Source organism: Telopea speciosissima, chromosome 5 (genome assembly GCF_018873765.1).
Source record: "Telopea speciosissima isolate NSW1024214 ecotype Mountain lineage chromosome 5, Tspe_v1, whole genome shotgun sequence".
Taxonomy (NCBI): domain Eukaryota; kingdom Viridiplantae; phylum Streptophyta; class Magnoliopsida; order Proteales; family Proteaceae; genus Telopea; species Telopea speciosissima.
Genome location: NC_057920.1, coordinates 13,483,629 through 13,495,546, shown reverse-complemented (window position 1 = coordinate 13,495,546; position 11,918 = coordinate 13,483,629). Strand labels below are relative to the sequence as shown.

Sequence of the window (11,918 nt, the reverse complement as noted above, 5' to 3'; positions counted from 1 at the left end):
ATGAGATGATAGAATCGCTTGCTCCCTGTATTGATATGGTAGACCATTTTCAATACTGGAGAGAGAGAGAGAGAGCTATATATTATTGGACTTGCTTTATATATTTTACAAGCAATTTGCAGACTTAGAAACATGGGCATAACAGAAAAACGCCTCCATATATGTTTTAACCACATTCACCCATCATATCCCAAATCACCAAGAAATATGCAAAGCCAACTTTGAAATAATTTATCGCCATAGAAGAATGGGAGTGGAAATAATGATCAAATTCTTGGTCTCTTCTCAATGGTCGTTTCATGAAAATATGAAATCTCTAGTACTCCTTGCCTGTTAGAGCTTCTCATTCTTTCTTTCTGATTTGATGGCTTCATAGGACATAAGCACCTCTTTGAACTTCGCCTCAGCAGCCTCTGGCAATGGTACATGGTAAGCACTCACCAATCAAAACAAAACAGAAAAACTATGGCAGGAGCAAGAGAAACCAAGCCATACTGCAAGACATAATTCATACTAATGGTCAACCAACACTAACCTTTATTATCCCGGTTTTGATCTGGGTGGTACTGCATTGCTTTTGCTCTGAAAGCTCTCTGCAAACAGCAAATTAGCAGGATTATTTTTCATCAAAAAGGCGATAATGAAACAAAATCCATTATATCACAGTGAGCTTGGTCAAAATAACTGAATGAAGACGAAGATAATATCTAGGCAATAGGCTGTTCAAGAATAGATCACATTAGTGAACTCTTGTAGTGCAGTTCAGGGCTTGGACTCCATCCAAATCACCACCCCCTCCCCACCCCCCCACAAAAAAAAAAAAAAACAGTTTCGAGTTCTTTAAATTTTGAGCTGCCATACTTATGGGTTACTAAAACCCCATCAATATTACAATGCCATACACTAGATCCACTCCAGTGATGTATCCCCATCACTCTTGAGATAACAGCATCATTGTTTTCCTGTCACAGGAATATTGTCTTCCTCTTTGCAAGTGTTTTAGGTACCCAATAAGTGCTATCTTCTCTTAAAACATGATGGGCCCAGGACTATCTATCGAGGTGCCATGCCATGACTTGAAAATGAGGTGATTGTCACAGGCACCAACCAATTTACCAAGTAAAACTTACCTTCAGTAAAAGCAGGGTGAACAAAATCAAATGACAAAAAACCAATTTAGGTGGATCTAATCAAATCAAACATTGTGAATTGCTACAGAAATTCTCTTGATGAAATTTTCAGGTATTTTTGGTGATCACATGCTTTTATTGGAGCTTTAATAAATGTTCCTGAGTATCACTGGAGACATACAGCTAGAGGTTATGAATGTGAATATCCGCCCTCTACTCCATATAGACTACATATTATTTAGTATTGAAAGAAAATAAAACATCTTCTACCAAGGCCAGCACTAGAGCTCCCTTAAAATTCCATGTGCTTTGGTATGCAAGACTATTTGTAGGTGATGAGAGGTTTTGGATCAAACTCAAATACCCTAGCTTAAAACAGCAAATTCCAGGAAATCATTAGCTCAAGAAGGCCAATATCATGAGGCAAGGAGCCATATCCAATCCAATCCTTACTTCCAAATCATTCTTTTATCTTCTTCGGTACCTAATTCTATACAAGTGTCATCTGCATTTGCCAACTTTAGCAAACAAAGCACCAGGAATGCAGAACCGAAAAATAAATTGCTAAACTTGAATTAACAAAATCAAGATCATACTGCCTTAAGAATTTAAAAGGTAAATTCCACAACACAAAAGTAACAAAAAAGTATAGATATTTTCTGCAGTACCTTAATTTCCGTGTCCGTGTACGGTGTTGTTCTCCACCTATTACAACAACCCCCCCCCCACCCCATACAAAAAAAAAGACAAGGAAACCGTCAAATAGTTCAGGAGAAAAATATTGCTAATGCAAATGGTAAACAAATACATTAGAAAATCACATTACATTGCTACATAAGCTCTCACAAATTGCATTTAGAAAATATATAATGAACTGAATACAAAATGTATGCATAAAAATTATCACTGCAATTTTTTGTTTTTTTTGGGGTGGGGGGGTGGGGTTGGGGTTAAAAACAGAAGTAAATTCATAAATATACAAAACAGCAACTGCATCAACAACTAAAGGAATGGATTTATCAAACCAACTTCAATTTAGTATCTGCAAAAAACATTCCAGTCAGAACTCGTTTTTTTCAAGAACAAGAGTTTATTTCAAGGATGGAAAATTTAAGGAACTAATACTACAATATTTAAAATTTTGGTTTTTACTTCTTCGATAGTCCTTTCACTGGCTTCCTTCTTCGATAGTCCTTTCAGTCATATCCAATGGCTGGTTTGTTCTGTGGACTTTAAGTTACTAATTTTACTTCTAGTTTCTATTTTCTTCCATGAGCTATTGCACCACATCCAGCCACCAACTTTTGCTCATTTTCTGAAGTCATAAGAAGCATACCAGCCCCTTCCATTGACACAAACTGTGGTTCCATCAGTGGTTCCCATCGGCTGATTCCTGTAATTTTCTAGTTTTAAAAGCTATTGCTAATTTGAGTTTGAATTTGTAACCAGTGATCTGTCCATCAGATGACTCAGATAATTATAGGGTATTCTACTGTAACTGAGACCTATAACTGATATCAGTTTGGGGGTATTCTACCCTAGGGTTTTGTGGGTTATACTTATACATAGTTGCTAATTTTGACAGCTAGCTGCTATTTCTTTTGATCAGCTGTACCTGTCAATGCAACTGTTGGATTGGTTCCATCTTTGGAGGATAAAGTATTGCTGATGTGCCCTTGCTGTTAACTTAATTTTGGGTCTAATCCAAGCCCTAATACTGTGGTTATTAAGTCCCCTATACTGCTGTACAACTTTAACCAACAGTCCTACTTGTGGGATGGGTATAATACTTGCTGTTTAGCGAGTTTAGCCCCATTACCATCTAAGGTTGCTGGTCTTTCTTACTTCACTGCAGTTCTGGGAAAATTCTGGTATTCTGAAATTTATTATCTGAGGCCTCTAGAAAACCATCAAGAACATGATGGGAAAGGAGTCAAATGTTGAGACTGACCATTCATTCTCAAACATGTAGCACTTAGAGATGCTTATATGAGAAGGGGTTCTATGAATTAGAGAGATGATAAATCATCCGGGCAGTATTAACAAAAATCATCCAGGCTAATCACCCTGCACATCTTAAAGATATTTAAAATAGGCATGCAGGTAAGTAACAAACCCCGCAGCCCATTTTCCAGTGGGGTCAAAATGTTAGGTGTGTTTAAATTTCTAATCAACATGCATCAACTCCTTAGGAATGCCCAGAAACTTTATTATCTTATATAGTGCCGGCAAGACCAACAAAAAGTTCGATTTTTTGCTTCTTCAGCTTATTGCTTGCCAAGTACACATGCTAACAGAGGGTTAAACTTTGTATATCCCAAGTTTGACTGGGTTAAGTATGGTACTTGGGCTTGCACTTGTGTAGGGAGCTTATCGCATTTTCATAGTTCTTAATGTGTATGAATAACATTACAATACAAATGATAGGAGCAGGCTTATCTAGGTGGAATGTTTAACAGAAGAAGCAGTTAGCAGCCATTGCACTCATCAACTAGAAGCATATATAAATAGGTTTTTAAATTGATATATTTTACTTACTAATTTCCAACTCCTTAACATAAATTTATCTAAGTGAATAACACTGTGCAATTCAATAGAAGAGAAAATTGTACAAAAGCCAACCTGCATCTAGGGCAGTCAATGGGCTACAGATTGTAACAATCCATATTCATATTCATTCCAATTGAACCAGAAACAGATACACAGATATCTGACCCATTTAACAACTCCCAATTATTAATTGAGACACGGATGCATGCACACCAAATCCAATTAATATTCAACCCTATTAGTTTTATTTTATGTATTTTACTTATGTTCGTTCCATATAGTAACGCCATTAATTAGAGGATTTTGGTGTCATTTTAATAAAATAGAAGGTATATAGTGCCATGTAAGATATTCATTTGCACAAGTTCACCTTTTGTCAATCAAACGTGGAATACTTAATTTTTTAAAGTGTTTTATTTATCATTTTGTACACCTAACAATAGGTTAGCGAGTAGTTTAACCTACTAAACTACTCGGATATCCGATTACTGGATCCGATATTTGGAGAATAAACAGATACAGATAAGCATACACCTATAGAGATATGTCAGACATTTAATTGGATAACTGGTTAAGTAATTGGGTCGGATATCAGAAATGCACGGATCCACTCATTATTTGACCCGTTTACGGACACTACCTGTTTTCAGACAAGGAGGACAAAGTATCAGATGAAAATCAACTACGAAGGACCAGAAGGATCCCAGAGCATAAATGAGGTCAAATCATGCATTGGGATTACCTCATGCTGTAAATCTTCTATCCTAATGGTAATGAAAAGTTGGACAATTACACCCTTAGCATGGTCAATAAACAAGATGGCAAAACTATACAGCCAGTGAACAAAACCAGGTCCAAAAATTATTGGAGCACCAAAGGCACAGTGCCTCTTTTAAGTCCCAAGAGGTGGTCTGGAGGAACACGTTCAAAATACTCCACACTAGCTTTTTACTTTTTTTTTTACCTACTCAATTTAATTTTCAGTAAGAGGTTACATTAACTACATCTAAACCAGAGAGACTGATCCCCATTGGCTAGACTGGCCACTCAAACACTGACCATTACCTGTCAAGGCCCAAAACTGAGTAGTGATGTGATAATGAATAATTTCCACTCTCTTGGGGGGTTGCCCTGGAATTAGCCCTTTGTTGTTTGTAGGATGTATCAGTCGTCCAATACCAATCATCCCGCTGAAAATGTTGATGATATGCCCCGGGGTCATTTTCTCTCCATCTCTCGTAGCTCCTCTTATATTTATTTCGTTCTCTGTTGAACAAACTTTGCATACGCCTTATCCGCTCCTACAAAAGGCAAAATTCAATCAACTAAATGAGGTGGAGATCAAAAATAAAATCACAGAAATATCCAGAAAACATCTGTTGCCTTTGAGCATTAGCTGGAGTCTGAAATAACAGAGAGATGTAGAAGCCAAGCCAGTTTTTTGTATAATATTGGGACCCAGAACTAAAGTAGATGTAGTATGCACACTGCTCCAGAAGGGATATTTGGAAATACTCCTATTAAAAAATAGGTGAAGCAGTCGAGGTGTTCATAACAAAGCAAAATTATTTAGTGCTAAAATAATTAGTAAAGGGATCTTCCCCAAGTCAAGGTTGCTTCATTGTGACCAACTGGTCATGGGTTCGAGTCTGGAAACAGCCTCTCTGCGAAAGCAGGGGTAAGGCTGCGTACATTATGATCCTCCCCAGATCCCGCAGTAGCGGGAGCCTTGTGCACTGGGTACACCCTTTTTTTCTTATCTTCCCCAAGTCAGAATTTTCGACTTTTTGAAGAGAACTATGTCTTGACTGCTAAACATGATTCTCTTTTGTGATTTGACATGGCAATTGATTTTTTTTTGGGGGGTGAAACATGGCAATTGATAAGAATATCAAATTATTACAGAATTTCACATTAACTAGATCCATACAAACAATAACTCAGATTTAAAGAATGGCGGTCAATCCAAACCATACAGGGTTTCATTAACTCTCTAGCATTAAACAAAATATACAAAGCAAAAAAGAAGAGGAATGAAGCTAAGTCTCACCACTCTCTCCATTTCCTCGTCATAGTCCTCTTGCAATCGGCGATTATATCGTTTCCATGCTTCCTCCTTGAAACTTGAACGAAATGAACCACCAGTTGTACCCTTCGACCTGGTCAGCTTTATTGGTCAAATTCAAAACAATATCAATGAGCTTCAGACTGAAGATAACAGACACTGTTTTCTCAAGTATTACCCTCCATATAACATCAGTGCTTTATGAAGGAATAGATAGTAGCTTAACTTCATTATATTAATCTACCAAAAGGACTCCATAATGAGGCTTATGGATTCGAAGAAATACCATAATTGAATAAGAGAGAAAAGACACTTGTCATACTATTTCTATTGAATAAAATCAACCACAAATATTTTCCTAAAACACCAATAGACAAGGAAGAGTTCGTAGCTGTGTCAGTGCAATAGTTTAAAACAGAGAAACTATACAATTTGGACCATATAGATTTATTTTCAAGTATCTAAAACGATACAAGTTCACAACCAGGTTAACCACATTATGACAAGTACTTCATTAGCATTTAGCGCCCAAGTTCCAACCAGATTTAAAAGTGTTTCAACTAAGTTTTAGTAAGCATGTAGATGCAAACTAAGTCCATCCAATTGATGCTGGACGTGATAACTCCAGTTGCAGTTTCAAACAAAAATAGTAGTTTTCACATTTAATCATTTACATTATTATTTGGGTTGTCAGCGTTTTTGTGGTAGCAATACTCGATCCCTGGTTCCCAAGGTACAACATCTTAAGATTTTGACCATTGAGGCAACCAAAGGTATTTACATTATTATTTACTAAGGCTCTTCTGTAAAATAAACTTTCAATACCTAAAAGGCTATAATCTCGTTATTCGAAATAGTAAATAAGATAAATTAAGTAAACTCAAGTCTTGACAAGGAACAAACAGCAAAATTCCGAGAGCCAAAGTGAGCCTTGAAACAAATTTTATTCTTTCACAAATTAAAATTCATATAAAGAATTGAAACAATTTAATTTCAGGGAGGTATTATATATCATTTGAGAAATTAACTAATTTTTAGACATCAGAGTAGATATCGAAAAAATCCCAGATAATCACAAATTTATCTTGAATTAGGGATCTTTTGGTTAGCAGTTTTGCCACAAAGTATCCTCACTTTTCACCAAAAATTGCTCAAATATCCGAAATTCTAAATTCACAGGGAGGATTAGATACAGTTATGGTAAACTCATTACACAAATATTTTAGACCTTCATTTAGCTCAAGGCTATACTATTCTGTCCTGCTACTGACCACATGTATAAGACCCAACACATAGTTTGTTGTGGCCTTGCCGTAAAATGTAAAGTCGTAACTCGTAAGGGTCCAACTGCAGGATAGGGGCAGAAAAACCTCTATGAGGCCCTTACAACAACATGAGACACTCAATTAGCAATCGAATCAACCATAGCCAAGCAGGAAGGTTCCTTTTCATTGCTCCCTCTTCCCCACACCTTTCTCTTAGTTCTAGATAAGTTGCCACTCTTTGGTAATTCTTGTAGTAGTTGAACTTGTCCCATTTAGACTTTTCAATCTACAGATTCACAACCAGATCCTATAAGTGACAATTATTTTCCCTTTATTTAATGTTTTGCATCCATTGTCATATAATGCCAGAGAAAAGGTAGTCATTTAGCTATTAGAAACCAAATGGGATCTGAAATCTGCTGAAGTTTCTTCACATTTCTTTTTAAAATTTTGCTTTTCCCATGGAATTTAATTTATTATTTCCGATCTTGTGAGAATGAGAAGAGAAGCTAGGTATGGCCAACTTTCCTACAATTTTCTTTTCCCTGTGTTTTCCTACATAATGGACGAGACAAAAATACTAAGGATAATCTTTCCCCAAAGTATATTTTTTCCCTAGCTTTTCTTCCACTAAATGCAACCAAATAATCACATCTCCAATTTTTCTTTCGATTTTCTTTTCCCACATCATGAGGGAAAGCAACCAAATGCAGCATAAAGGTCACTAGTAGGTAAGAAGGTAACAAAGGAAATTGATAACACATGTTTCGTACAACTGACAGTGACATCACCAGTGAAGCAAACAGAAATAATTTTCGAACTAATTATCCCATAATAAAAACTTGAGCAATCAAAAAATCAACACAACCTGCTCAGCAGCAGAGATACAGAAAAACATAAAGAATATGGCACACGAGCAAAGGAGAAGCTACATCCCTGTACATGGCCTTATACAAATAAAAATTCTGGTAGCCATTATTCTAGCTCACTCATTCACTAGTAGAATTAGTGAATTACAACCTCCAATGGATGACATATTCCAACAGACACATCATGATTCTGCACAACTAACCTGAGTTATATATCTAAATGGGCCACCATTGTGGAATACCCAGACATCTAACACCTCAAGACAAACACTGTAGCTGCCTCTACAATAGTAAGGGCAGATTTATGTAGAAACTGCTTCTAGGATGGCTAGGAAAGAAAAGAACCCAACATGCATAAATGAAAGCAACAGAACATGTGTACCTCAGAGTAGATCCTGTCAAACGTCCTCCGCAGTTGTCCAACCTACCAAGTCATTGAAACCATCAGAAAAGGTACTTCCCCGAAATGGTCCTTCCAATAGTTGATACAAATTTGAAGAATACTATGATGCTTTATTCTTTTTTTTTTAAATGTGAAACCGTCCACAATAGGAGTAATTTCTTACGAGTGCAAAACTTCAAATTTAAGAAGTTAAAAAGTCATCTTGAAACAATCCATTCTTTGCTCTGCAAGGTTTGTAATGTTCCCAAAAAATTGGGAAAAAGCATGCCCATCAGAATGACATTGACCAGGATTCCAGGATTTACCACACAGGTGGCAGCATATGGTTTAATAACTAGAAACTCAACTGAATTTAACGAAATATAATCTAGATACAACTCAACTGACTTGCATAAGTGCCTCAAGGAGCAAAAGCTACCCCAGCTGCCTAATATCTGACAACCAAGGTCTAAACTTTCCAAGGCTACTGTAGACTAGAAGGTCTTAGGTTGGAACCAATAACTTATTAGAATTGGAAGTCCGCAGCAGGGAAAATGGTGGAACTTGGAAGACTGTACTTACCTAAATACGCGAAGGGACAAGCTTTTATAATCTGATTTGCCTACAGGACAAAACATCTATAAGATACATACAAAGAGAGCAGTGAAGGTTAAAAAGCAACCCACAAAATCATGTCCATATTTTTCTTGATGCCCTCTAACTACAAACTGAGAACATAAACAATTGCAAAAAGAGAAGACATAACAGGGCATGACTCGCCCGAACAATGAGTCTCGACATCGCCTCCTCAACCATATGAAAGACCAATATCTCAGTCCGATCAGTCAGAAGACAAGAGGAAAACCGATTCAATGGGATTTAATATAAAAGAAGAAAGACCCACAGGGTGAAAGGCTGCTAGGAATTCTCGCAACAATCATATGACCAATTTCATCTAAAGTTTCAGAATTTCAGTATGGAATTTAATCAATAACAACACCACTAGAAATCAAGAATGACGGAAGTCTGTCAACGCCATATAAACAGCATACCCCTATTGATTAGCAATGATTAATGGAACCCAATTTTCGAAATTCGGCGTCAGATAAAAGAGATAACAATAAAACAAAGACAGCTTACAGCGAATGTGGTGACTGTGGCGCCAATCAGGCCGAACAAGAGAATTCCCCACACCTTCATCTCCTGTCCTTCCCTTTCTACGTAGGGTGTGTCTTGCGGCCATGAACTGCTGCTCTTGCTAGTCTCCTGTTTCCTCTTCTCATCCTCCTCTGATATCATTTTGCAGCAATGACACTGACCGCCCCCTCCCCCTCTGAACGACTTCTGTTACGAATTCCTACACCTTGTAGTACAAAATCTGTAGACCATGCTTCCAACCTTGTCCTCTTCTCTTACTGACCTTCCAACCACCAGAGCACAAAACGGGAAGAACTTCGAAAACCGATGGCGGAAGAGTTTGCGCGAAGGCGAAGTTGCGAGATGCGACCAACGAAAAATGAAAATCCAAAATTTATTTAAAAAGTTAAAATTACAGAATTTGTAATTGGCTATCCTCTTGCCTACAAAGCAAAGATTTACCTCCATGGAAAGGTTAATTCATTAATTACCTGATCATACAAGACGAAAATATCTCTTACCAAAAAGAACACGTACAACCTATCATGCACAGCATGCCATTCTTCATCGTTTCATGCTTCACTTATTCTTGGCATGGTTTGAGGAATCAGTATCAGATTGGCTGGATCGATCGATTCATCAGATATTTGTGGAAATCACCGATTCTTGATTGATTCATTGATACGTGATCGGTATGAACCAAGGGTAAAAATGTAAAAATAAAACTGATATTTTGAAGAAAATGAGTAAATATGTCCAATCAAGACCGATCCAGATCGATATCGACCTACACCGATTACTAGAACCTTGCTACTTCTATTGCACTTGCACTAGCACTAACACTAGCATGTTGTCATCAACCTCAGCCTAAACCTTGACACTGTTTGATAGAGTAATGTTGGGGGAGGGGGGGGGGGGAGGGTGGTTTATGTATACTTGTGCACCCTCTTCTTAACGGTTAGCTTTTGAGGATGAGTTCTATCCAAGTCCCTAACACCAAGCTTATGGTGTTTCAATGTTAATTGATCCTACAATGACCCTTTGAGATGTAGGATGTCTAGCATGTACATGGTCAGCTTATTCCCCCCCCCCCCCCTCTCCTCCCCCTTGGTGTGGGTTTTCAAGTGTAGTAGGGGGTGCAATTCCAACCTCACACGCCTATATCTACCACATGAAAAATTGAAAGTAATTGAGGTCTCGAGCCTGCTTTAGAGGTAGGATACATGGTGAAAGAAGTTTGGTGCACTAACAAGGCAATTTCAGACTTTTTTTTCTCTCGAATTCAAGCAGCATGGTTATGGCCTTTTGTTTTGCTTTTTTTTTAAGATTATTGACATGTCCATGAAGATCTATTTTTGTGTTTAGGTGGAACTTTATATTACATCCCTGGCCAAAATGGTGGCCCATTATGCCTTAAAAGAAAGAAAGACGATTTTTTTTCCTCCAAGGAGACGATGTAGATATTTTCTCTTTTATTAATTAATTTAATTTTTTTTCTAATAAAAGATTGAAAGTAACTGAAATTTTGGGATCTTGATCATCTATGGCACATTGTCCGTAGCGGCCTGAGCGGCACAGACTGAGCCGCGCGTACAAAGACCGCTTTACCCCCTACCCAAATGCCTTGCCCAAGCGAGGATAAGACGATCATTGGGCGTGGCCTAGTCTGCGCCGCACAGACCGCTACGGGCAGCTGGGCCCCAGATGATCTGCATTGGAAATTTTGTGGATAAGTGGACCTTAAAATCTATTGGTCACCTGCCAAGTTTCAGGCTTTCAGCTCAAAAAAAAAATCATTGAATAGTACGGACCTTCTTATATGCATAACGCACTGAGAGTGCATAGACAAAAGGGAGGGTATAGACGGCGATACCTGTCCATCAAATTCAACACATGACGCATCTGGATCATCTGGTAGACATCCATCACATGTCCATGAGACACCGATAAGTGTGCAAGACAAGAAAACTTCTTAGAACCTATGACATCAAGAAATTTGTGTGTAGAAAAATGTTTCCTCTGTGGGAGCATGGTCCCCTACGCATTCGAGGGCCAATGGGAGTGCAAACGGAAGCATCACGCAGGGCAGTCATTTTGCCCGTCCCATGTGTTTGGACGTCACGTTCTCCTACTAAAACCATTCTCTCCCCTCCCCCCCCACAAATTTTTAGGAGGGGGTGTTAGCTTCTAAGCCTATGCTACGCCAATGCTACAAATTACAATAGAATGTTACGTTGAGCTGCAATTGATATGAATTCTAGGTCAATAATGCATTTCAATAAATCATATCAAACGCATCCTTGATTTCAAAAAGTCTACTAACGATTCAAACGCTTTTAAAGTAGTACCGAATTTTCCTCCACCCGCGTTGAAAGAGATCCCATTCATCGAGGGTTGGGAGAGGGTACTTTGGGAACATACTAAAACCCTATAGGGGTTTATGAACCCTAGGATGGTGGGTGAACCATCCTCTATGTGAGGAGGAAAACTTTCACCTTCAAAGTATCTCTTCTTTTTTAT

At 37.9% G+C, this 11,918-nt stretch overlaps 1 protein-coding gene across 3 annotated transcripts; it reads right to left on the bottom strand.

Annotated features, from left to right (window-relative positions):
• Positions 1–300: 300 nt before the first annotated feature.
• Positions 301–9,735, bottom strand: LOC122660941 (dnaJ homolog subfamily C member 7 homolog). Of its 3 annotated transcripts, XM_043856203.1 has the most exons (7): positions 9,402–9,735; positions 8,262–8,303; positions 5,731–5,847; positions 4,746–4,981; positions 1,799–1,835; positions 536–593; positions 301–413 (listed from the first exon to the last, which is right to left on the bottom strand). In XM_043856203.1, exons 1-7 carry the CDS (start codon positions 9,558–9,560, stop codon positions 334–336), a joined length of 729 nt encoding a protein of 242 aa, XP_043712138.1. In that variant the 5' UTR covers positions 9,561–9,735; the 3' UTR covers positions 301–333. The 3 variants fall into 3 exon arrangements, with proteins under 3 accessions (XP_043712138.1, XP_043712140.1, XP_043712139.1); XM_043856205.1 differs by lacking the exon at positions 5,731–5,847; XM_043856204.1 differs by lacking the exon at positions 8,262–8,303.
• Positions 9,736–11,918: the final 2,183 nt, after the last annotated feature.

Coding starts and splice junctions, on each gene's coding strand:
- LOC122660941 (XM_043856203.1), bottom strand. CDS start 9,560: ATGATATCAGAGGAGGATGAGAAGAGGAAACAGGAGACTAGCAAGAGC. Junction 5,848..8,261: donor TTGACAGGATCTACTCTGAG/GTACACATGTTC, acceptor TGACCAATAAAG/CTGACCAGGTCGAAGGGTAC. Junction 4,982..5,730: donor ACGAGGAAATGGAGAGAGTG/GTGAGACTTAGC, acceptor TGCCTTTTGTAG/GAGCGGATAAGGCGTATGCA.